Here is a 26,960-nt window from a genome sequence, read left to right as displayed (position 1 = left end):
AGATTATGTTCTATTGATGAATAGATCCAATGAATCCACTTGGAAAAAAAATTGTAATTTTGAGTGAAATCAGAATGTATCAAGCTTGTACCAAAGATTCAAAGTTACCACATTGGATGGTATCAATGGGTCTGTTGCTCATATGGATATAGTAAGAGCCATTGTTTTGTAGCGTTTTATAACACATTAAGGATGTACGATCAAAAGATAACCATCGATCACATACCTTTCTCCTTATTTGATCTAAGCCATAGAGTGAAACAATTAGAAGACACTCTATTACAGACATCCATAAAACTTGAAAATAGTTGTACAACTATTTTTTACCTTCCATATTAGACATTCTAGACATGCGAACGTGTTGACATGAATGATGAAGATGTCAACAGGCACGCAGCCTCGGATTCTAAGCATGTGAGAAGTAAGTGTCTGCATGGTCTTCGCAACGGGCATTCATTTTTGTAACACTGTCCGATCTTGAACCCTGCTTAAGGCTGTAAACGGGTCTCGTCAAATCATCCGTGCGGTTTAGATACCCCATGGGTCGCCTGCTCTACCATAGTTAAATAAGTAAAACCATTGATTTTAAAAATGGATCAGTGATACAGATCAGACACCCTAAAAACCAGTTCAAATCGATGAATCGACGGTCTGGATTACTATTTTACTGTGCAAAAAAAACAGTGAATTGACAAAAAAAATGTCAAAAAACAATGAAGCAACCAAAAACTAGTTTGGATCGATGAATCGGAATCCAGATCATCATTTTACTATAGAAAATCGTTGTTTTACTATGTGGAACTGCCAATCATTTTCCTATATATACAAAGAACCCAAATGAGGTGGACGATTCTCAGGTCAAACCAGATTATTCCATGCCGACCCAATGTTTTTTAAATCACTAAAAATACGATTTTTCAAAAAAAAAATTGATATTTGAAAATCCATTAAGAACTCTTTTAAGTCTCATGAGTCGAGCTATTGTTCTCTTGTTCCCTCGAATCCATGGAGTAAGACATTGATTTCTCAATAAGATCAATTATGCATGATGAACTCCCCTTAAAAAGCATTGGCACGTATGTAAACGAGGTGCTCATTCTTCAAAAGATTTTCACAAACTTGTCTTTTGAAGAGAACAGATATAAATTATATTTTATCTTTTTCCAAAACATCTTTTTAAAAAACTACTTCCCCATCCATTATTTTCAATGAGTTGATAATTTGAATTTTAGTTTTTAGGTAACCACATTAAAAATGGGATTTGGTTGTTATAAACATTTATTTCTAGAAAAAACCTCTTTACATAACCCACAAAAGGCCTCTCTCGCTTCGACTCTCTCCAACCTCTCCTCTCTCCTGCAAAACATGGTGCCCCGACTCACTCCATCTCCTTTTTTAGCATTCCCCTCTCTCTATTTGGCTCACCAAGAAACGGATATACTCTCCCCCCTCCACTCTGTCGAGAGAGACTCGAATCAAAATATAAACTGGAACTTCAAACCACCATCAAAATGGTGTTTTTATTGCAAATAATTCACATAATGTGAATACAAAATTCGCCTCACGTCTTAGAATACAGCCTCAACAATTGGCATTTTAAATTGTACATAAATGTTTGGTATGCCGGGGCAGTCACTTGTTTAACAACTCTAGAATGCAAAACATCTCTCTCTCTCTCTCTCAGCCAAAAAATTATCATTGTAAATATACACCTTAGAAATGCATTCCACCCATGCCGCTGGCGCCCATGGCTGGGCTCGCACTCTCATTCTTTGGAAATTCAGCAACAACTGCCTCAGTCATTGTCATCAATGATGAGACACTGCATCCACGGTGAAGAAGAAAAATCAAGGAATAGGATCACTCAAAACTACTTCATTCAAAGCATCTTTTGGGGTAAGAGGCTCGATTTCTCGACCTCAGGAACAACACACTTTAAGCTATGAGACCTAAATAAGATGTTCTTTAAAAGGAAAATGTGAGCACATAGAAGGGGGTGATAAATGTTCCTTCGGCTTCAGCTTTGTGGTAGACATCACAGCTTGGGGGATGGAGGTGAAAGGTTCCAACAATTTCATCTTTTGTGCCAAAACATCAAATAAAATTGACCTATCTTGTCCTAAAGGAAAAAGTTTATATAGAGCCGAGGCTCTAAACAATCAAATTAAAGCCCACCTCAAAAATTTCACTAGAGGAGAAGAGGTTGATTTGATGCCCAAATATCCATAGACATGAGAGAAAAAAAATAGATTTCAAGTTTTGGAAATAGTGCATCTTGTAATGCATTTATGGACCGTCAGTTTTCAAGTTTTCATAGATCTGACCAACCTTCACTATTTTTTAAGCTTTAAATTTTATAATTAAAGATGAAAATATGAAAATATATTTTAAGGCTATTACAAAGATTTTCAGTATTGAAACCACCTTTCTCGACACTATTTGAAGGTGCGCTTTACTTTGATTGTTTAGATCCTCGGCTCTATACAAACCGAACCCTTTCCTAAATACTGCTTAATTACCCAAAAAAGCTGAAAATCCTAAAAACCATAAATTGAGAAAGGGCGAAAAGCCTGTTCCTCAAATATGAAGGACAATTCTTCATTACAAATTTCAACATATATCTATTCTAAAATAAAATAGATTGACAACCAAAAACTATAAAAATAGTAACAACTATCATAATCATCATCAAATACTAAAAAGTGGAATTTACCTTGCCGCATCCACCAAGGCAGTTCTGATGACCTTCAATGGATCAATTATTCCAGCCTTCACCATGTCCACATATTCCCCTGAGTTATATAAATTTTTGGTTTGTAAAGGTTAATCATACGAGAGAACTAAATGGCGAAAATTCAAACTACATTTGAAAGCAAAAAGACAAAAATTCCCTTTAGCAAATAATGGATAAGCATATATACCTTTGGCTGCATCATAGCCGAGGTCGGGGTTATCCTGCTCAAGTAATTTGCCCACAACCACAGCACCTTCCACACCAGCATTCGCTGCAATAGTCAGTGCAGGTGTCTGCAAGAAGCCAACAATTTCGTACATTAGGACCAAGAAATCATAAAAAGGAATAAAGGAAAGGGGCCTAGATGCCGACAAAATGACTAACACACATTTAGCTTAATACTCTCTCTCTCTCTCTCTCTCTCTCTCTCTCTCATGCTTATACGCTCATGTGCGTTCATATATGAGATATCAACTCAACCACCACTGTCACAATAATCAGTATCAGAAATTCATCAGAAAGACTTTGGAGGCATGGAAATTATTAACTACGCATTTCAAAAGGCAAAAAAGTCATAGAAATTCCTTGTTTTAACCAATCTAGCTCATATATATGTCTCAGATAATTTTCCACTTTTTATTTTTATTTTTTTACGAGTGAGTAGATTTTGAACTTTTTTTGTTTCTTTTTTCTTATCAGTGAATTGATGTTCTTCAAACCAATTTATTGGGCCTCCTGATTAATTATTAATTATTCATATATCAGGTTTTTTCAAAGGGTGAGCTTGGTATAAGTTGCCCACCTTATACTATACAACTAAAGCACACTTCTGAATTTTCCCAAAAGATGTGGTTCCAGTTTCAGAGCCTTTAAGATGGCTTAAAAATCCTTGTCCAACATTAATTCTAAAATTTACAATTCTAAAAATGGCGCAGATTGAACAGAACTATAATAACTTGTTACAAGATGCACCATTTTTATGACGTGAAATTCTTTTCTTTTCTTTATATTTTACAGATTTCAACATTAAGATGATCTATTGGAAGGCTTTCCAACTTCAAAACACTCTTTTCCAATGAATTTTTGAAGTGCGCCTTACTTCTATAGTATAAGGTTGCAACTTCACAAAAACTTTTTGCTATCCCTAATGTCATAATTTAGGCAATTTAAACAAAGCAGAAAATTATAATAGGAAAACTATCTTCTAACACCCTATTTTGAAGTTTCGTTTCCCAATAGACCCAGGGTTTGAAAACGTTTCTGGCGGCATAGAGATCCCACAAAATATATATTCTAACACTTTGGACAACTTTACCCTTTTTGACCACATATTTTTAGCCCAAACAATATTAAGAAAGATGCTCGCGTCTATTCCTTTTTAAATCCCTCTCTCTCTAAAATGTCCAAGCTTTGTTTCTTTGGAATTGGATTGTAAACTTTTTGAAGTAATTTAAAGTTCAAACAATTTGTGCTGAATGGTTCTAGAGAGAGAGACTTGTTATAGAGAGAGGGATTTAGAAAGGAAGACATGCATCTTTTCTAATATTGTTTGGGGTAAAAAGGGGTAAAGTTGGTCTAGGAGGTTAGAAGATATACTTTGTGAGATCTCTATGCCACCCGAAATGTTTTTAAACCCTGGGCCTATTGGGAAATGGAACCTTCAAATAGGGTGTACAGAAATATTTTCCCAACATAATAACCATATTCCAAAGCAAGAACATTCATTACCTTGAGGGCATTCTGGATGATCTGAACTCCAATCTTCTGGTCAAAATTAGCAGTTTGAAGCTTTTCAAGCTCCTTTGTAGCATAAAGAAGTGCAACGCCACCACCTATAAAAAAATAATTGCCGCAAGCTATGTCACACAGTTTTGGGTATTTCCACAACAGAAGAAAAGAATCTAAGACAAAAGAGAAGGATACTCAGGAAAAGGAGAATAGGAGTGAAAATGGCAATCATAATTACAATTAGATCTCATCAAGAAAGTGAACGAATGAAGCAAAAAATAAATAAAGATAAAGGTAAAGGTAAGTATATTATAATCAAATTGACTATGTTACTCAAAAGACAAATTCCAATCAACTACTGGATCCATAATCCATAAGCATAATTATGGGAACCACAGTTCATCACGATAACCCTGTTCCACGACACACTAGACTGATGGATGCCAGACTCATGTGCCTTACAATTAGGTCCCACTCACCTATCACTGTCCCACTTTCATTTGACAGTGATGACCTGATGGATTATGAGTGTACCATAATCTAACATATTCCAATATACTTGCCTGAAGAGATTGACATGACAAGAAATAAGAAATATGACTGATAACTGTTCATTGGAGAATTGCATGCATTTTCATGGTTTTTGCAATCTCAAGCAACCTGATAAATTAAGATCAGAAAAGCAAATATAGTAATGCCAAATATATAGGTCAATTGGGAAGATAATGTTGCACTAGAATAACCAGAATCCAAACCCATGCACTTAAACCAAAAAAATTCTAGTACCAAGAGGTATGAAGTAGGGGATACAGGAATGTGGCTTGATGGTCGCCATGTAGACAAACAGCACAACATGACAATTAGGATCTCACAGCTAATCTAACACAAAATTATTTTGTTTGTGGGGGGGAAGAAAAAAGAAAAATGTTTAATACAATGGCATACCTGGTACAATGCCTTCCTCTACTGCCGCTTTGGTAGCATTAAGAGCATCTGTAACTCTATCCTTCTTCTCTCCGACTTCTACTTCACTTGCTCCACCAATCTACAAAGCAATAACTAGTTCATTTCAAGCCCTTTTTTTTAAGGATAGTTCAGTGGTAGGAATCGAACTTGAGACGTAATGTTGCAAACATCAGCTGCTCCACTGAAGCCCAAGCCCGATTCCTTCTTCTTTTTTAAGTCCTTCTATGGGGATGAAACACCATAACCTAGGAAATGGGTCTGCTTATTTAGGCTGCAAGATCATATTTCCAGCCAACTGGTACAAAAATGGAAGGAACTAAACTTTGAAAGAAAGGAAATCAACATACAACCCAAAGAAACTATGGAATGTTCTCTCTCTCACACACACACACACAAAAAAAAAACCCTAAAGAGAACCCCCACAACTTCAATAGAGATAGCAGTGGTTCTATTTGCAGTAATGGTTCACAATATGGTGGTTTCTTCTGGAACTAATGACAGGCCAAAAGATTAAGAAATTTATGCAACCTTGAGAACAGCAACTCCTCCTGAAAGCTTTGCCAATCGTTCTTGGAGCTTCTCCCTATCATAATCCGAAGTGCTCACTTCAATAGCAGAACGCAGCTATTACAGACACGAAATGTCAGAATTGCAGTACAACCCACAATTTAAAGAATGAAATTCAATAAAAAATGGCATGCAAAAAATGAAAGAGAACATATAAAAAACTTTTTTTTTTTATAATGTACATATAAAAAACTTTTAAAAAGAAGAATATCAATGGACCTGCTACTTCACTTTTTTAGTACGTTTGAGGAATTTTGAGAAGAACCAACCAACTCAGAAGAAACAAACTAACATAAATTTCATTTAAGATTAAAAAAAAAGGATCAGTCTTAAACAGCTGGGTTGGTTATCCTGGAAAACTGAACATCTAGAAGAAAAAAAATTATAGCATAAATATCTCCGAAACAGTGGAACACAAATTCCTGAGACAACCAGATCTTAAATCTTTCTATTATTTCAGGTTAAACTGATCCAAATAAGTGAACCCACTGGCTAACGAGCGGCTTCAGCCAGTTTAACTGCTACATATCAATGTAGATACTGATCATGAAAACCTCAGCTTAGCATGAGTATGGGACAAACCTGCTCACATCTTTCTTCAATCGCTTTTTTGTCCCCAGCTCCATCAAGAACAACAGTATCATCCTTTGATACAGTTACCTAGTAATAAAAAAAAAATCCACAACAAGTTTATTATTGTGAGCCAATATAGTCAACCTGCACTGAACCAATTTCTTAGATGAAATTAAATACCACAAGCATATATAAAGACGAGCTGAGGATTGAATAGAAATCAAAGTCCCTAACTCGCTTACTCAATCAGTGTGATTCTCAGCAGATTATAAATGCAAGAACCAAACTGGGAAAAAAGGTATTGAAGATTCTCTCGAGGCACTGGATGTACAACTTCATAATAGCAAGCTCAATACAATCTAGTATACCTTTTTAGCGCTGCCAAGCATCTTCAAGTCCACCTTCTCAAGGTTCAAGCCAAGCTCTTCAGTGATGACCTGCAGAAGGAGAAATATACCACATAAGTGAATCATGTCAAAGAAACCCAGCAGCGAAACTTGATTAATAACTTAAAAGACTTAGAGAGAGAGAGAGAGAGAGAGAGAAAGAGAAAGAGAGAGAGAGAAGGTCTAACCTCCCCCCCAGTAAGTGTAGCCAGATCCTGCAGATAAGCTTTTCTGTTCTCTCCAAAACCTGGTGCTTTAATGGCACACACCTGAATAAAGATAAACAAGGAAGCATAATTAGCTCCATGACAAACCTTGAAAATAAAAATGCCAGCAGCATGTGAATTGCACGAAATGAGGAAGAAAAAAAATAAGAAAATAAGAATATAGAGAAACAAATGACATAACTTAATACTGTTTTCTTATGAATAGGTGTGCTACACAATTGTACCTTCACACCTGCACGAAGCTTATTCAGAATAAGGGTGGCTAATGCATCACTTTCTACATCTTCTGCAACAATCAGTAAAGGTCTTTGCTTCTGAAAAAGTAAAACAATAAATGGTTATATGCAGTACATTTCAGATTTTTATGCAATAGATTAAAAGTTATTCACCAATAACATAATCACAAGAACACCATGAACCTCCCATGTAGAAGTACCTTCAAAGCCAGCTCCAATACTTTGACAACTGCATTAATGCTCGATATCTTCTTCTCATGTATCAAAATGAGGGGATCCTCAAGTTCCTGCAAGAATGTCAAAATGAGTAAATTGTACAGCACTAGTGCCTAACATTAGGAAAGCACCAAGGCAATAATTATTTGAAGAGACAAAAAGAGAGGGAGGGAGGTAGATGAGTTGAGAAGAGGTGCTTGACTAATGCATTTGTCTGCTATGATTATGAAATGTGCATTAACGTCACTGCTGTATAGGAAGACAGAGAAATTTAGCAAGATAAGACTGAATTACTAATAGGCTTTGGACTTACACATTTTTGAGTCTTTTGATTGGTTATAAAATATGGTGAAATATAGCCCCTGTCGAGCTTCATTCCTTCAACAACCTCCAATTCGTTAAACAGTGTCTTCCCATCCTGCATTGGTGGGCCAATCATAACTAAGAACTAAAATCTGAACAAAGGACAACACGTAGAAGCCTCTCCAAGCATTAATTGACCCACAAGAAACGCCAGAGAAGCAGATCAACAGTTAGCTTACCTCAATAGTAATGACTCCTTCTTTGCCAACCTTTTCCATTGCCTTTGCAATCAACTCCCCAATTTCCCTTTCACCATTTGCCGATATGGTACCTACCTGTTTAAAATGCATTCACAGGCAAAAAAGGGCAAAATCCAGAAGAAGACAAGTTAGGGAGAAGGATATTCCAAATACTTAGACAATATCCAGAGCTCTTCAAATTTAAAAGGATTGATACCAATTAGTCTCCACAATATGACTTGTTTAAGCCTAAACCGTTGCCAAAATTTGGATGAGGAGAATCGCATGAGCCAAAACAAGAAAGCACTGAAAAATTATTTATGACATCCATTAACCAAAAGTACACACGTAAGGGGAATACAAAAACCAACGGAAAATAGCTCAGGCAATATCACTCAGTTTTTTAGTTTATTAATTTTTCTGTTTAATATTTGAGTCACTTTTATATTAAACAAAATATCAAGAACAAATCATTTTATGCTGTAAATGATTGCTTGAGTACTTAAAGGCATGCAGTGAAATATGGGGAAGTCAAAAAAGTTCAAGTTGTATCCCATCAAGGAAACCAAAGGAAAGTATGACCTACAGTGATTGACTTCAGATCAAGCCGTAATTGCTACAAAGGAGCCTGGATATGTTAATGTTTTTAAAGAAACAACCTCAAAGGAAAGTCTTCATAATAAGGCAATCATGATCGATAATTAATCACTACAACAATAAATCACCATGGCTTGGTATCTTCATGATATATATAACTAATCATAGAATCCAGCATGGTTGTCTGAGCACCTGTGCAATTTCCTCAGATGTGCTGATCATTCTAGCCCTACTCTTTAAGTTGGTTACAACAGCATCTACTGCCATAGAAATCCCACGTCTTAAGTCCATAGCATTCATGCCAGCTGCAACTGATTTACAACCTTCTGAGAATATTGCTCGGGTAAGAATTGTTGCACAAGTGGTACCTGCAGGCCAAAGACATACACATATAAAAAAGCAGTGAGGAACTATACTCTCATTGAAAAGACATCTAATTCAATGTATATGGCAAAAATAAAAAAAGACAGATGGAATATGATATTTATCAGAATTGAATGCAAAGGGCCTCAACCACTAAAAGTGTTCAAATTTATGTAAAGATTGTTATTGAATAACTCAAAAATGAAAAGAATGGAAGAAACATAAGCTTGCCTACGCGCATGCATACACACACAGAGAGGGGCGCCGGAGAGGAAGGGAGGGAGGGAGGGGGGTGGAGAGAGAGAGAGAGAGAGAGAGAGAGAGAGAGAGAGAGGTATATCAGAAATCTAGAATGCAAGGTTAAGGAAAATTCATTCACTAACCATCGCCAGCTACATCATTTGTTGCATTGGCAACTTGCTTGACAAGGCTTGCACCCATGTTCTTAACTCTATCCTTAAACTCAATACTTTTGGCGACAGTGACTCCATCCTTTGTTACTTTTGGTGCCCCAAAACTTTGCTCAATAACAACATTGCGACCCTAATAAATTCAAGTGTTACCAAACACAGATCAAACAGCATAAACAGGAAACAATTTTCTTTAAGGCTCTAGTTTGTAAGCACTTGATTCAATCAGGAATTCCCAGCTTGAACGATTATGTCCCAAAATTTCATTGAAAGAAAAAAGTGTAAATTAATATAAAAGAACAATGACAAAGATAATCCACAAATTATATAGCTAAAATGTGCCAGATTGATTAAAGCATACACTTTAAAAAGAATACCAAGATATCCATAATTTCAGACCAAACAAAGCAGAACAGAGTTCCCCTTTTGAGCACAAGGTACATTCACTTCATTTCGGCTTAAAGACTTACATTTGCTGGTTAATTAACTGATGATGAGAAATTCATTTATCTATTTAGAGACGCATCATTTTATAAAAAACCACCACTCATCCATTCCAATAAAATGATTCATCGAACTATGATACCATAAAGAGGATGATGGGAGTAAACTAGAACATCCTACATACTTTATTCAGTTTTGCACCATCTCCATCAAAAGAAGTACAAATAGCAAGTAAATGAGAGAGAGAGAGAGAGAGATCTTTTGGGAATGGGAATAGATGAGCTACCTTTGGGCCCATGGTTATTCTTACAGCATCAGCTAAGTCTTCAACACCCTTGAGCATTAAAGCTCGAGCATCAATGCCAAACCTGATATCCTTTGCAGCATAATTCCGATTCCAATTGACTCTACTTCCAATCTACCCACACATGAGAACAAAAAAGAATAAAAAAACCCATGAAACACTTACCCAAATTCTAAAATATCCATTGAAAACATACACACAAACAAAATCGAAACCCATGAAACACTAACCCATATTTTAAAATATCTATTGAACACACACACAAACACATACATATGTGTATATGTATATGTGTGTGTGTGTGTGTGTGTATATATAGATACACATATACATATATATGGATATGAGTCACACTATGAAACTGTGGGAGAGAGTGATTAAGCCTAAGGCATGAAACGAGTGCATCAAAAAACCAATTCAATTATGTTAGGGAGGTTAACAACTGAGGCTATTTTCCTCTTTAGCCAATTGATTGAGAAGTTTAGGGCGAAGGGTAAAGACCTACACATGGTCTTATTGACCTAAAGAAAGCTTATGATAGAGTACCAAGATATTTGATTTGGTCGGTATTGGAAAAGAAATGAGTTTCCAGACACTACATCGACTTAATGAGATATATGTACGAGGGAGCACTAACTAGTATATAAACAACTAGTGGAGAAACGAGTGTGTTTTCAGTGACAATAGGTCTACATAAGGGGAAAACATTGAGCCCATACCTCTTTGTCTTAGTTATAAACAACTTCATTAGGCACCTACTAAATGAGATATTGTGGTGAATATTGTTCGTGGATGACATAGTTTTGATTGATAAGACTCGAAATGGCGTCAGCACAAAGTTAGAACTTTGGAGGGATGCTTTAAAGTCTAAAGGTTTTAAAATTAGCCAGACAAAGACAGTTTATGAAATGCAAGTATAGTAATAATAAGAGTAGAGACGAGGATAGAGTTAAGATTGACGTCTAAGAAATACCAAAAAGAGCCCACTTTCAATATCTTGAGTCGATAATCTAAGAAAATGGAGAGATTGAGGAGGATATCACACATAAAATTAGAGTTGGGTGGGTGAAGTGGAGAAGTACAACCAGAATTTTATGTGATCGTCACATACCAATGAAGCTAAAGGGCAAGTTCTATGGGATAGTTGTGAGAACAAGTTTACTTTATGAGGCAGAATGTTGGGCGGTCAAAAAACAGCATACCCGTAGAATAAATGTAGCTAAGATGAGGAAGTTGAAATAGATGAGTGACAAGACAAGAAGGGACAGAATTCAAAATGAATACATTCGAGAGAACTTAGGTGTAGCACCAATAGGCTATAAGATGAGAGAAAATATAATAAGATAGGATGGCCATGCGTGGCACAGACCCAGCATAACATATGTTGGGAGGTGCAAGTTAGTTAAAGTGCAAAACTCAAAAAGGGCAAGGGGCACAAAAGGATATGGCTGGAAGTAGTGAAAAAATATATAAGAACTTATGGCCTCACTGAGAGTATAGCCCTTAATAGAGCATAATGGCGGACCAGGATTCGTGTAGCCAACCCCAATTAATTGGGAAAAGCTTTGATGATTTATATTAATGTATTCATACATATGAGTATTTTCTTATTATAGTCAACATTTTTTTGACACTCAACACCCTTAACCCACCATGTAGTAACCTTTTTGTCTTGACAGAAAGAATAACATTTATTAACTATAGTAACATCATGGAGCAATGATTACTTCTTAACCACTAATAAATGCCCTTTGTTTTTTATAGAAATATCCAGTCTACACCTTTAAGGAAAATACCCTTATTCAATAAAATGTGGACAAAAAAATTGAATACATAACATAACTCATATATATATAGATCTATGCTTCAGCTATAGCATAGAATATCTATGCTTCCCCTATCATCCAGCCGTCAGATTTTGATCAAGAGAGCCACTCACCGTTTGATCTTAGATCTGACGTCTCAAAGTATTTTATGTTTAGTTTTTATATAGAAATTTTATGAATATGAAATTTGGTAGCTGTCATCTTCTCATTGGGGCGCCCCTATAAAAAATATTAAAAAAAAAAATTCGGTAAAATATAATGACCAAAATACCCCTTGAAACTTTCAAGGGTATTTTGGTCATTTTATTCCATTGGAAATATTTTTTATATTTTTTGCTAGTGCCAATTTAATAGAGGATTGGATGTCCAAAATTTGGTGTCAAAATAGTTTATAAAAAAAATTTAAAAATAAAATAGTGTATATATATATATATATATATATATATATATATATATGGGCAAGCTTTATGTGCTACAGCATAGAAGTTCTATCCTCCTCCTTATCCAACTATCCATTCTGAATGGAGGGCCAAGATTGCCCCAATCACAATGTCACATCTCTATACTATTTTTTTTAAAATTTTTTCTATAAACTATGTTGACACCAAATTTTGGACATCCATTCCTCTATTAAACTTGCACTAGTGAAAATATAAAAAAAAAATTATCAATAAATAAATTGACCAAAATACCTCTGAAAGTTTCAAAGAGCATTTTGATCATTATATTTTATCAAAAAATTATTTTTAATATTTTTTATAGATGCGGCCCAATGAGAAGATGGCACGTACCAAATTTCATATTCATACAATTTGTATAAAAAAATTAAAACTAAAATACTTTGAGATGTTGGATCTAAGATCAAACTGTGAGTGACTCTCTCGATCAAAATTGGACGGTTGGATGGTAGGGGGAGGATAGAACTTTTATGATGTAGGGGAAGCATATAAACCTTTCCCATATAATATACACCACATATCCTGAAATACAAACGACTCAATAATATCATTGTTCTTAAACCAAGTTTAAGAAATATGCAAAAATAAAACATAAGAAAATATTTTTCATTTTTTTTTCTCATTGGTTAACCCTGTTTTCATTTTAATTATGAGAAGAGCAAGAAAATAAGCGGTGGTACCTGGCTACTGGTGTTTCTGATTCTGCATAGAGTAAATAAATGAAGAAATTAGGAAAAAAAAGATCGATTTGGGAGCAAAGTGAAACACCAGTAGTTTAAATTTGAAACAAACTAAACTAAAGAAAACGAGTATTTCATAGAAAAATGCAGATAAAATAAAATAAAATCAAAATGAAATATTAAAGAAACGGCGGCCAACCTGGATTTTGCGAGTAAACCAGATGCGAGTCTGTACATTTTGTAGGAGAAACACTAGACTGTGGCTTGTTAAACAAAAGGAAGCTGCCGCTTTTGTGAAGCAGAAAACCAACTGAAAGAGAGAGTGAGAAAGAGAGAGAGAAAGGCTTAAACCCTTTATTAGGGTTTAAGGCGGATACGGTGTCTAGAAACCTCTCTCTCATTCTACCTTTCTCTCTCTAAGCCACTCGCCCGTGTACGTTTTTCTTACCCTCCCTTATCGGCGCCTTTGGGTACGTGATGTCAAGAAAAGCCTTGGCTTTGGTATAAATTACCGAAATGTACCTTTTTTTTTAAAATTAAAATATGGTAAAAGTTTATGTATATAGAGCTCAAACTCTAAACAGCCCAATTAAAGCCTATCTCAAACTTTCAAGAGATTATTTTGATGTCTAAATATCCTCAAATTAATCATCTCGATATCAATGTGTATGTACATGAGAAAAAAAATGGATTTCAAATTTTAAAAATAGTGCATTGTGAGGTATTTTTTTACCATCAATTTTCAAGATTTTCAAATTTTTATAGAATAAAATACACTATTTTTGGAGCTTCAAAATTTATAATTAAATAAACAAATATATTTTAAGGCTATCATAAAGATTTCCAATATTAAAACCATACTTCTTGACATTATTTGAAGGCGCGCCCTAGTTTGATTGTTTTGAGCCTCGGCTCTATACAAACCGCACCCATTTAACAATGAGGTCCCTTTCTCTTAAGTTTGTTTTATTTTCGATTGGCAAAGCTACTATCTTAGGCTCAAGTCATACAAAGGATAGGGGCCCTCTCCCAATGACTCACCCCGAAAACAAAGAATAGTCGTTCAAACCTTTGAGAGAGTCTCCTATTACCAAGCTAGAAGTTAGAGTAACAATTTTTCGCACCAAACCCTTCAAAAACCGGCTTTCATCAATAATCCATATGCTAATTCGATCAAACTAACAAATTGTTAGCACCAGCTTAACCCTTCAAGGGTCGAATTAGGGGTATATTTGAAAACAAATTTTTCTGACAAAAAAAAAAAAAAAAAAAGGGCCTCTATGTCAAACAAAACAACTTCAAAAAAAAATCAATATTAAAAAACAAAGGGATCAATATATTAATTTTCCATATGCATATCAAAGGAAATGTATACAAAGGGATCATTTATTATTAATGCAAGGAGGTCATAGTCACTCTTTTATTAGATTTCAAATCCAGTGGTTGTAAAAGCGTCATTGACTAGATTTAAAGTTCAAATAAAAAGTATAAGATTCATGACACACCCCTAGCCATCTAGTTTGATATCTAATGGCTAAGAGTAATTGTGACCTCCTTGTAAGAAATATAAATTGTCTCATTTATAATCCCGATATAAAAAGTAAATTCACTCTTCTATACTCTGCTAGAAATAGGACTTGGGATGGGCCAAGCTCTAGAGATGGCAACCCTGGTCCAAGCCTAGCTAGGACAGGCAAATGGGCCCTAGGCTAGCCTTGGCCAAGGTTAAGCAAGGCCTAATAAATTCAAAGGCAAAAAAATTGAAACAAAAAGACACAAGACCAGTGCCTAATAAATTGAATGAAAAATTGAAGAAAAAAGGGAAAATACAAGACCGAGTTTGGTCGCCCCTACAGTGAGGGAAACCTACGACCACCCCGGCCCAACCCTTGGGTCATAGTGGCTTGGCCCTTGGCCCATATTTGTGGCCCAGAACCAAGTTTTTAGGACAAGGCCCCTTGGCCCATTCCCAACCCCAACTGGAAATTTGGTACTGATCATATTGACCTACAATTGTAGACCTAAAAAAAATGGGTTTTAATCCATCTAAAACAACGATCTTGATATCATTATAAATTCAAAGGCAGTTTATTCTCAAGTGCTTTTAAATCCATCAGATATGTACCATTTTTTGAGCTTCAAGTTTCATAATTAGGATGATATCATTATAAACTCAAAGGCAGTCTATTCTCAGGTGCTTTTAAATCCATCATATATGTACCATTTTTTGAGCTTCAAGTTTTATAATTAGGATGACAATAGATTTTCAAGTCATTATGGAAGTTCCATATGCTAGAAAAGTACATTTCTATTTTCGAAGCATTCCATTACCTTTCCACATAAAGCCTAAATCTTATGCAAACCACATCCAACCGTTAATGAGCATGATTGGCGTATAAGTTATGTTACAACTTTAAACTTAATTTAAAAAGTATATTATGTTAAAACTTAATTAACAATGTACATTATATACATACTGTGTACAAAAAGGTCCATCCACCGTCCATCTTTAGTGATGAAAGGTCCATCCACCATAAATCGTGACGAATGGTGTATGAACCTTTGTTATACTACACACACTATGGATGGTGTATCCATGATGGAGCTTTCTAAGTATTATTTATATGCATTGTGTATGGTTTCAATTAAAAAGGTAAAATACAAGCCGTTACCCATTTTGGAAATAATCAATTTTTGACACTGTTAGTATGAACGGAGAGCGTGACCTTTGATTGGGGCTCATGTGGTACTACCACCACAACCCCAACCCCATTCGTAAAGAGTATTGAATATTATTAATATAAGAGAATTGCAAAGTCAATCGCATAAAATATTACATGGAGCCATGAACCACCATGGCATCCCCCCAGTTTAGCAATAAGATCCACCTCTCCATTGGCTTCCCCATACACACGATTGAAAGCAACCGCCCAACCATCTAGTAAATCGGGAAGTTGCACCCATATGACCTTAACCTCTGAGGGACTCTTAGCTCATTTGGGCATTAGTGAACCACATTTTGCAAATCCCCTCCCATTAATCGTATGTGCTTACGATTAGACTTGCAAAAAGCCTCAAACCTTGTAATACCATATGCATGTAAGCTTCATTAGCAGTGACAACCACATTGCCTAGGATAAGATAAAATAATGTGCCCCATAAGATCTTTAATTAATATTACTACTCCTATTAGACTAGGGTTCCCTAAAGAAATGCCAACAAATTTTAATTTCAACGTACCATTAAGAGAGGACACCCAAAAAAGTAGGGGTGGTCATTGGCCGAATGCCCTGTTAGCTCGGTCTAGTCAGCCCTATAGGGACTAGGCTAGGGCTGGGCTGGCCCATATCCATCCCTACCAAGAAGGAAGACACATATTTTTCTTTAAACCACTTTCACAACATTCTCAAGATGCAAAAAGATCAACCTTAGAGATACCAATGTATTCCTTCTTGACTGGCATCCAATTAAAGATGTTTTCTATAATTCTATACCTAATGGTAATCTCATTTAAGAATTTTCCCTAAAAAAAATTGGTTCCTTTCTTTCCAAATTTCCTATAAAATAGCAGCTTTGAAAGCTTTGAAAATTATTTTCCCAATTTTTGGTTGACAAGTTTAATTGGTCTAAAATGTTAGAGCACCTCCTTGACATATTTCAAGAAATACCCATCATCCCAAAGGCCAGTTCCGTAGCTCCTGAGAATTAGTGCAATGGAAAAATAGATGATTCCATTTTCTCTGTCATGGATTATGCAAATATTCACCAATATTCTCCATCTTTTTCTCAGTTGATCAATTGTTAACAATTTTCCCATAGCCATAAATCAAATAAAAGTTTGAATCTTGTGAGAAGTTGGCCACTTATAAAATTTTAGCTCTTCTAGGTTCCAACCATCTCAAAAAATGATGGAAGGACAAACTATAGAGAGATGCACTGACAAAAACACCGTCTGTTGCGTGCTCCCAAATTTTGTCCCCAACCCCAGATGACAAATAAATGTTCTTAAATTCTTGCAAAAAAGATGTCAATTGCTCAATTAAAATATCTTGAACACTATTATATTTGCATTAAACATTTCATATGACCCCAAAACCATATCTTAAAGCTCACCAAACACCTTAATAAATTTGTCATTAAAATCATTAAAGACATCCAGCTAGCAAACTTTTAAGGGAGCATCACCTAGCCACTTGTGAAACCAGAATAGTGTTTTCTCACCTCAACCCATGAGCCATCTTGAGTTTCTCACAACTAACCCCTAACATTGAACTATATCTTTCCAAAACATAGAGACAAACTTCTCACTCCTCCCTCCATCGATGAACAACTGATTTCTATCAATCCCATATTTGGCAACAAATACCTCTTCCCAAAATTGTAAGTCTCCTTGACCGTTTCTCCACTACCATTTGGACAAAATAGCTTTATTCATCATCCACGACCTCCTTATATCAAGGCTCTCCTCCATTTTTGGTGTGTAGGCTCTCTCCCAACCTGTGTGCAATCTCATTAGGCATGGTGATTAGAGACATAAGGTATATGGGTAAACTAAAGAGAGTTGATTTAATTATTGATATATGATCACCTAAAGAGAGATATTTGACCTTCCAAAGATCCAATTTCACAATAAACCTTTGCACTATAGATTCCCAAACTAATCTCGGTAGCCTACCAATCAAAATTGGAGTACCTAAGTACTTAATAAGAAAATATTTTAACTTGCATTCCAATAGTACCGCTAGACTTTCAGTAACACCACTTGGGTAAGCAATGCCAGCCAAAACAATTGTCCCAATTTACATTCATATCCAAAACTACCTCGTAGGATATCATAAATCTTCTTAGGGAAATGATTTAACGAGCTTTAACATGATAAAAAAATAATGTATCATCGATGTATTGAAGATAGATAATGCTTGGACCTGACCCTGAAAATTTAAAGCCTTGAAATGAACCCTTATCTTCCACCCTACCAAGTATAAAACTAAATGCATCCACCATTAAAGTGAACAAAAATGGAGACTAAGAATCTCCTTGCCTCAACCCCCTACTAGCTTTATAGAAGCTTTTGGAGCTTCCATTGATCAAAATGGAGAAATAATAATTGGATAGACAACCTTTTGTCCACATCCTCCACTTTAGGCCAATGCTCATAACCCGCATGATTTCACGCAGCACATCCCATTCAACTTTGTCATATGTCTAATCAAGATATAGTTTCCACATAACACCACATTTATTACTAAATTTGCAACAGTGCATGCAATTCTTGTTTAATTAAGATACTATCTTGAATAACGGTTGTTTGAGTACCACCAATAGTCTTAGGCAAAGCAAATTTTAATCTCGTAGCTAATTGTGTAGACTAGTAAGAAGGCTTATTAGGCACATATCATTTAAGCTTTCCATATCGGATTTTTTCAGGATCAAAACAATATAGATGAAATTAAGATTTGTATTTATTACTCCCCTCTTAAAGAACTCCTTAACCATGAGGATGATATCAACCTTCACCACATCCTAAAATTTTTGAAAGAACACCAAGAGAAAACCATTTGGTCAATGAGTCTTATCCCCAACCATTACAAAAACTGCTCTAAAGACTTATCGGTTGGTTTCCAAACTTCTCCAATATTGTTGGAGACACATAGTATGGCATGGGACTATAGGTCCCATGGTTTGGTCTCATATTAAGATGTTTTCGATAGATTTTGAGTAGGTCAACTGTTAAGTTGTGTGGGTGACAAGCTATAGATTTTCAATGTATATTGGGGGGGGGGTTAAGTTGTGTGGGTGACCAACTATAGATTTTCAATGTATATTGGGGCCTTGGATAGCACATCTTGATTATATTACACCCCATGTATGATATCTAAGGTATATCTTATATGCATATCTTGAAATCATATATATTGACCTCTCATAGGGTTCCTTTTTTTGTGAAACCGTTTGATCTTGATCTTCGTAGTTCTTGAATTGATCTCGACAATTGATCTTATGCATTTACTATTACACTTGAGTGTCTCAAAATTACACCCAACAATAGGTAAATTGGTTGATGTAACCACTTAATTGATTTTTTTTGAGGTGGTTTAATCGATTTATAGATATTTGATACCTTCTTAAAGAAAAAATTATATAAGGTGTCAACCTTATACTATACAATTGAAAAGTTCAATAGAAAAGGTTGTCTTGAAGATGGAAAATCCTTTGGTTGAACATTGTCTATGGATATAGAAAAAAAAAAAGGATTTCAAGTCCTAAACCTAGTTAATCTTGTAATATATTATCTAGACCATAGTTAGCAAATCGGGCAATTAATCGTCGATTTTTTCAAAAAATCAGAGGTTTTTTGAAAAACGGTTAAAATGGCATTTTTTTAAAAAGTTGATAAAAAAAACGTGTTTTATTCATAATAACGTTAAAAACACATTTTATTCCTAAAATGAAAATTTTTATCCTCACTGGATTTATGTATTGTTAGGACTTAGGGTTTATTATCTTAGGGTTTATGCTAAAATTATGTTCTTCTTCAAAACCGTATTACAGATTGAAGGTATGATTTTCTTTTCTTTTTCTTTTTCTTTTTAACTTAAACATGTCAATATAGATTTCAGTAGTTATTGTGCAAATAAAATACTGTTTACTTGCAAATCATTGTGTAAACAGAATTATTATATAAGAAATCATATAGATGCAAAAACCAAATTTTTGTGATTATTTGTTGGAAGAATCTATAAGATTGTTGAGAAACATATGGGCGTATTTGTTCAGGGAATAAAACTTTTGAATAGAGCATCACATGCTAATGGACACATAAAGGCCATGTCAAAGGATCATGAGAGATTCTCCTAGGAAACATATACATTAAACCTTGAATAGTTATGGCATTCCTAAATGAATACAAAAACTTAAAAGAAAAAAAGCTTAAAATCAACAAACCTAAATAGATTCTTCTTGCAATCCAGAGTAATTTTAGGGTCTTGCAAATTACAGAGAAAAACCCTATTGAACCACAGTCTTCTTGCTCCTGCAAATTAAAGAGAAAAACTCCATTGTACCACAGTCTTCTTGCTCCTACAAATCAATTTTTGTATCCCCCATTTCATTTTCTCTCTCTAAAACTACAGGTAGAATTTAACAAATAGGTGCTAATTACAGAGAAAACCGTCATTCCATTCTTCTATGAATCTTACAAATGAAAACCCAAGAAAATGAACCGAGCCTTGTTTCTCTCTTTAGAATTAACAGTAAGGAATAGCCTCTAAAGGTGAAGTGTTTTGTTGGATTATCGTAGTTGTCTTTGAAAGCTCATGAGAATAAGGAGCTCTGTTCCGATTGGAAATGGAGCGGGGTTGAATTTCAGTAAGGAACCCTCTTGGTCAAATTATCGATCATTTCCATTATCACTGACGAGTGGCTTTTCATCAATTTCTTTTGAGAAGCTTCTGGCAGGAGTTAAAGGGGCAGGCAAAACTGGATTGGATGATTTGCAGAGGGAAATTAATGGCTTTGAAAAAATTTGGATGAAGCATGTAGGAAATCTTCGTGGAGAACCAGAGGACCCAAGCTACGATCCCCTGTGTTTCTCTCTCTATAAATAGAGGACCCAAACTGCATGTATATAAAATATAAACCCTAATCATTAACCATAATTATAAAGTGACTATACCATAGTTAAAACATCTAATGATAAAAAAAAATTATGCATTTTTTTTGGTATGTAATTAACTAGGTGTGATATTTGCTAAAGTATTTAATGAGAAAAATTATATGGTACATGTTTTTGGCATGTGTTTAAGTAGGTTTGATATTTGTTGAAGTATTTAATGTGAAAATTATATGGTGTACTCTTTTTGGTATGTATTTAAGTAGGTGTGATCTTTGTTAAAGTATTTAATGTGAAAAATTATATGATGTATTTTATTTTTTTATATGTACGAAGTAGGTGTGATGTTTGTTAAAACATTTAATGAAGAAATTCATATGGTGTATTTATCATGAACTTATTACTTTATTTTTTATAAGGAGCATGAACCCCAAATGTGTGTATACTTATATATTCTATTTATTTATTTTTTATTAAAAAACTAGAAAGAAGATACAATGGTTAGGTCAAAAGATCCATTTTGGGATTATTGTGAAGAAAGATGACATAAATTGTATTGCAATTTTGCCGGTGATTTAAATATCACTTGAGAATGATATAAAAGTTGTCTTCAAGTACCGAATGATATACAAGCTTTGGATGTTTCTGTGACACACGAGGTATGTTTTAAGCCTCCAAAGGAAAATAATAAAATTACCTCATATGTTCAAAATGTTTATCAATGTTCGATAAACTTAAGTACCTTTACTACTAGTTCATGTTTGTAATAAAGTTCTTTACTGTTATTGTTGAATAAAAAAAATAAAGATTGCGTTGACAAAGAAGTTGCTCGTACATTTATTATGAATAATATTGCATTTAATGTTAGCAATGCACTATCATTTATCAATATGATAAATACATGTATCAATTTTGGTATTAGTTACACAATGTCAAGTTACCCATCTGTTCGTAATAAATTGGTACATGAACTTAAAACAAATGTCGATTTATATGTAGCTCCAATAAAAGAGTAATGAGTTCAATCAGGATGTACTTTGATGTCAGATATCTGATCGGATATGAAAAATCAGTCATTTGTCATTGTTGTTGCATCTTGTCAGAAGGGATCAATTTTTGTAAATGCATTTGAGGTATCTGAGCGTAGCATAATTGTATTATTTCTTGAAAAGATTTTTGTTCAAGTCATTGAAGAGTTAGTACCACAAAATATCATTCATCTTGTGACTGACAATTGATCAAATTATGTACTTGCTGATGATCTAATAGAATTGAGATTATCTTATAGTCATAAAACATTGTGAGCTTACCAATGGGTTAAATTTGCTCCTAAAAGACAATGATAAAAATATTATTTAGGTGCAAAATGTCATTAAGGATGCTAAGTTTATAGTTGATTTTATGGATTGGCATACCATTGTTTTATATTTAATGAAAAAACATACTAATGGAAGTGAATTGAAAAAGTATGGTAAAACTATATTTACTACTAACTTTTTTATGATTCAATATGTATCACAAGTAGAAGAGAGTTTCTGAGTGATGGTTGCATCATCTGAGTGGAGAGTTATGAATTATCGCAATAGTAAAAATGATACAAAAATCACATAAATAATTAAAATGTCCAAATTTTGGAATGATGCGACAGATGCAATCACTATATTAACGCCTCTTATCAAAGTGCTTCATTTGGGTGATAGTGAGGAGTCATGAAGCAATGGAAAGGGCAAGGGAAGCACTAAAGAGAAACTGTAATGACAATGAATTTAGGTATATTGAATTGGTGAATATGTTTGAAAAGAGACGACAGGGAAATATAATTCACCTTATTCATCCTGCTACTGCATTTCTTAATCAAACTTTAATGTATGGTGGGTTTGTTAAACTTAATAATACTTAAGTGAATAATGGCTTTACCTTGATTTCAAATTCAATGCTCCAAGTAAAACTAAAAACTGCATTTTTTTTTAGAGTTGTTGAAGTATCATATACGGGATTCAAATATATTTGATGGTGTTGCATTGGGATTATTGTCAACAACTCATCCTCATAAGTTTCTTAATTAATTATTAACTTTTTGTATCTTCTTGTATTATTTGTTTTTTCAGTATTTTAAGAAAATAAATTTTATCCCATTTTCAATTGTTTTTTGAGTGTGTGGCTAAAAATTTCTCATTTATGTAGGAGTTTAGTGGGAAGTAGGTGGATAAAGCATTCCACTAGTTCAAATAGTTGCCATTTGGATTTTGAGCCAACCATATAGCTCATCGCGCGTGCGAAAGAAATTGGAATGCTTTTGAAACGACTCAAAGAAAAAAAATGAATAAATTGACACCAACTATGTTTAATCGACTTGATTTACATACGAGTGAATTCGAAGATGATGGCCGCATCACGTGATAATGAAATTCGAGATTGTAATGCAATTAATCTTGAACAACTTTGTTCATTACTATAAGAGGTTTCCAAACATGCGGAAAATGAGGACACATCTTCAGATGATGATGATCATGATGATGATGATACATGGCTACATGACTTGGGGATTACACCTTCCCGATCTCATAACTTTTCTTTGACTCTACCATACCTTATGCTTAATTTTGAATATTTCTAGTTAATCTTGTATTTAATATTGGATGAGAATCATGAGATATCTAAATTAATTGACTTAATTATATTAGTTTAGTAAAGTTTTTATGAATGGATTAGTTATTGATAGTATTGACATAATTTTTATTTTTTAGAATTTCAAAATTTCTAACATTTTAACTTATCTGATTTTTTTACTCCGATTTTTTGAGCCTAATCCAATATATTGGAGATATCTTTACATGAAGTATTTTGCCGATCCATGAATTTTTCATCTGACTTTTAAAATAAAAATGATTTATTTTTTTCGCTTTTATGGTAAGCCGATTTATTGATAGTCCCCGACTTGCTAACTATGATCTAGACAACCCCTTTTGAAGATTTTAAAGTGCATTTAGATCTACTTGATTTGCATTATATTTGGAGTTTTGAATTTCATAATCAAGGCTAGAAATGATTTTTCAGGGTACCATAGGGTTTTTGTGCCAAATATGCATTTTCTTGGAGGATTTGGAGGTACACATTACTTTGATTGTTTATAGCAAATGCTTATATGAACTACACCATTTTAAGTAGGGTGTGATTTGTATAGAGCCTAGGCTCTAAACAATCAAATTAGAGCCTACCTTCAAATAGTATTGATAAATATTGTTTCAATATTGAAAATCTTTGTGATAGCCTTAAAATATATTTTCATCTTTATTTATAAATTTTAAAGTTTCAAAAATAGTATAGATCGATGGATCTATGAAAACTTGGAAATCTTGAAACTTGACGGTAAAAAAATGCATTACACTATTTTCAAAACTTGAAATCCATTTTTCTTTTCATGTCTATGCATCTGGATGTCGAGATGATCAATTTGATGATATTTAGGCATCAAAACAACTTCTACTAGTAAAATTTTTGAGGTAGGCTAAAATTTGATTGTGTAGAGCCTTGGCTTTATAAACTTTTCCTTTTTTAGTAGAAGTTATATATTTGAAGCATCATTCCCTTTAAGTAATATATTTGAAGCATCATTCCCTTTAAGTAATATATTTGAAGCATCATTCCCTTTAAGTAATAGGTGGAAAATTGAATCATTTATCATGTCAACTCTAAGTTGACAATAAAATAAAAATTAAGAATCACAATTGAAACATGTAAAAAAAAAATAAGAAATAGGAGGACTCCCTTTCACCCTTTCCTAAAATTTCAAATCTCTCACTTGAACTGAAATTGATAGTTTTTTTTTATAAGTAATATATTTATTAGAATGATTAAAAAAATACAAGTGTTTTTAATATTGCAGATTGTTTAAAGATAAAAACATGTCCCTTATTTTTCCTATTTTATGCACATGTCCCTTTTTCATTTTTTATTTTCCCCAAAATACCACTAGTTTGGGATGCCAAGTTCGGAACTGATGCTTTTTTTTTTCTCAACCGAGGGATTAGTTTAAAACTTCAAGTTCCGAATCATTTGTTTTGTGAGCCAATTGGTTTGGAAGTTGAAATTCTAAGCTAGTTATTCAACCAAAAAAATTGTGTCACCTTTCGGAACATGAAGTTCCAAATCCCTTTACTTATCATTTTTTGGGGTGAACGAGTGTTTGGAACTTTAATTTTTTTGAACTCTGCATTCACTCAAAGGAAATGAGAAAAAATTAAAAATATGCAATTTTGAAGTTGGAAACTTCTTTGGTTTATGCGATCTTCTTTGGGCCTTCTGTGATCAGTGCTTGGCCTTCTTTGCGATATATGAATTCTCTACGATTTGTGAAATCTTCTATGATCTCTATTTGGTCTTCTGCGACCTACCCGGACATCTCTAATTGGTCTTCTATGACCTACCCGGACTTCTCTGATCTCTGCTGGGTTCTTGCGGAAACCATTGATGTCGTGCTCCCTCCGATGCTAGACCTTTGGTGAGCCGAATTTGAAATTGCCTCTAAATCCACCTCTAAAAATGGCATATGAAAATAGTCGTTCTTCGACTATCTGCCGAGTGGTTATTCAACTATCTACCGAGTCGTTATTCGACTATCCGTCGAGTCGTTCTTCGACTATCTGTCGAGTCCTTCTTTGACCATCTGTTGAGTCCTTCTTCGTCTCTCTACCGAGTCCTTCTTCGACTGTTTGCCAAGTCCTTCTTCAACTCTCTAAAAGAGTCTCTACAAAACAACCTTTGTCTTTGTTCTGAACTGCAAGTTGCTGAATCTGTCTCGGTTCCTTACCGAGTTCTGTTGGCTCTTTCAAGTACCATTCTATACTTGTTCTTCAAGTGAGAGACCACTGCTTCTATTAGTCACACCATGCATGTGAAGACTTAAAGATCCAACTCATTTGTTTATGCAACTTATTGTTTAAACTCCAACTGCTTTGTATAAAAACATATTGAGTTTGAGGGGTAGTATTAGAGTATGTTTTATTGATATACATCATTATGAATATATAATGAGATATGTATATATATGACATACATCTCTTAGTTGTATCTTGATTATGATAAGATTAGTCAGTAGTTATCCATAACCGTTGGTATTTATCTTTTATGGTTACTAACCGTATATTTATACGGATCTTGTATATTCTTGATCAATCAATAAAGAGATAATTCCATGGGGGCTTAAGGTCCAAATATATAGAAATACAATTTCTTATCATAGATCTTGAAGTTTTGAACCAGCTGGTTTAAAATAAAATCAATTTGAAACTTCAAATTCCAAACATTCTCTCAATCAAATAAAGAAATACCTTAGTTGGAATCTTGGAGTTCCAAACTGAGTATTTTCAAAAAATAAGAAAACAAAAGTGGACAAAGTGTAAAATAGGCAAAGCAAAAAAAATCCATTTATATAACAAAAAAGTAATGGATATTTATAGTAACTTTCTAAAATAAAATAAAAACAATAATTATTACAAATAAATGAAAATAGAATAAATTCCATCTATTAGTAGTAGCAAACGTGCCAATCCTTAATCAACTGCAAAACAAAAAAAATCCATTTATATATAAAAAAGTAATGGATATTTATATTGACTTTCTAAAATAAAATAAAAACAATAATTACTGCAAATAAATGAAAATAGGATAAATTCCATCTATTCATTGTAACAAACGTGCGCCTTCCTTAATCAAACCTCAAACAATCCTTCGTAATATTCTAGGATTTGTTCTTTCTTAGCCTGGGCCTTTTACGACAAGTCCAACTCTCAAACTCTCGACAACGTACTCATCCAATCTCCACCGTTTATATATTTTAGATATAATTTAACCCTAATTTTTAGAAAATATAAAATGAAAAAAATAAATTGAAAACTAAACTTCGAAAAACCTTTGGACCACTGGTTACAATTGTTTTTAAATAGGCCACCTTTTTACATCCGTTTTTAAAATGGATGCACACTCCGGACAATATATTGTAGAAAAGAAAAAGTTTATATAAGATTGCAACCTTACCTCTACAGCTATGGATCTACCTCAAAAATCAGTTGGAAAAGATAGTTTTAATGTT

At 34.0% G+C, this 26,960-nt stretch overlaps 1 protein-coding gene across 3 annotated transcripts; it reads right to left on the bottom strand.

Moving 5' to 3' along the window:
* Nucleotides 1–1,488: 1,488 nt before the first annotated feature.
* On the bottom strand, nt 1,489–13,670 carry LOC18432542 (chaperonin CPN60-2, mitochondrial). 3 transcript variants are annotated; one of them, XM_011624458.3, is made up of 18 exons: nt 13,457–13,670; nt 13,258–13,279; nt 10,276–10,407; nt 9,519–9,678; nt 8,965–9,140; nt 8,176–8,271; nt 7,947–8,051; nt 7,618–7,704; nt 7,406–7,495; nt 7,143–7,223; nt 6,937–7,005; nt 6,578–6,655; nt 5,957–6,052; nt 5,408–5,507; nt 4,463–4,566; nt 2,922–3,027; nt 2,714–2,792; nt 1,489–1,822 (listed from the first exon to the last, which is right to left on the bottom strand). In XM_011624458.3, exons 1-18 carry the CDS (start codon nt 13,492–13,494, stop codon nt 1,714–1,716), a joined length of 1,728 nt encoding a protein of 575 aa, XP_011622760.1. In that variant the 5' UTR covers nt 13,495–13,670; the 3' UTR covers nt 1,489–1,713. The 3 variants fall into 3 exon arrangements, with proteins under 3 accessions (XP_011622760.1, XP_088713229.1, XP_088713230.1); XM_088857103.1 differs by lacking the exon at nt 13,258–13,279; XM_088857104.1 differs by lacking the exons at nt 8,965–9,140; nt 9,519–9,678; nt 10,276–10,407; nt 13,258–13,279; nt 13,457–13,670 and adding an exon at nt 8,393–8,481.
* Nucleotides 13,671–26,960: the final 13,290 nt, after the last annotated feature.

The sequence above is a fragment of the Amborella trichopoda genome, chromosome 13, assembly GCF_054954075.1.
Source record: "Amborella trichopoda isolate Santa Cruz 75 chromosome 13, AtrichopodaSantaCruz75HAP2 v2.0, whole genome shotgun sequence".
NCBI lineage: Eukaryota > Viridiplantae > Streptophyta > Magnoliopsida > Amborellales > Amborellaceae > Amborella > Amborella trichopoda.
The sequence above is the reverse complement of the archived record's forward strand: the minus strand, read 5'-3'. Positions and strand labels throughout refer to the sequence as shown.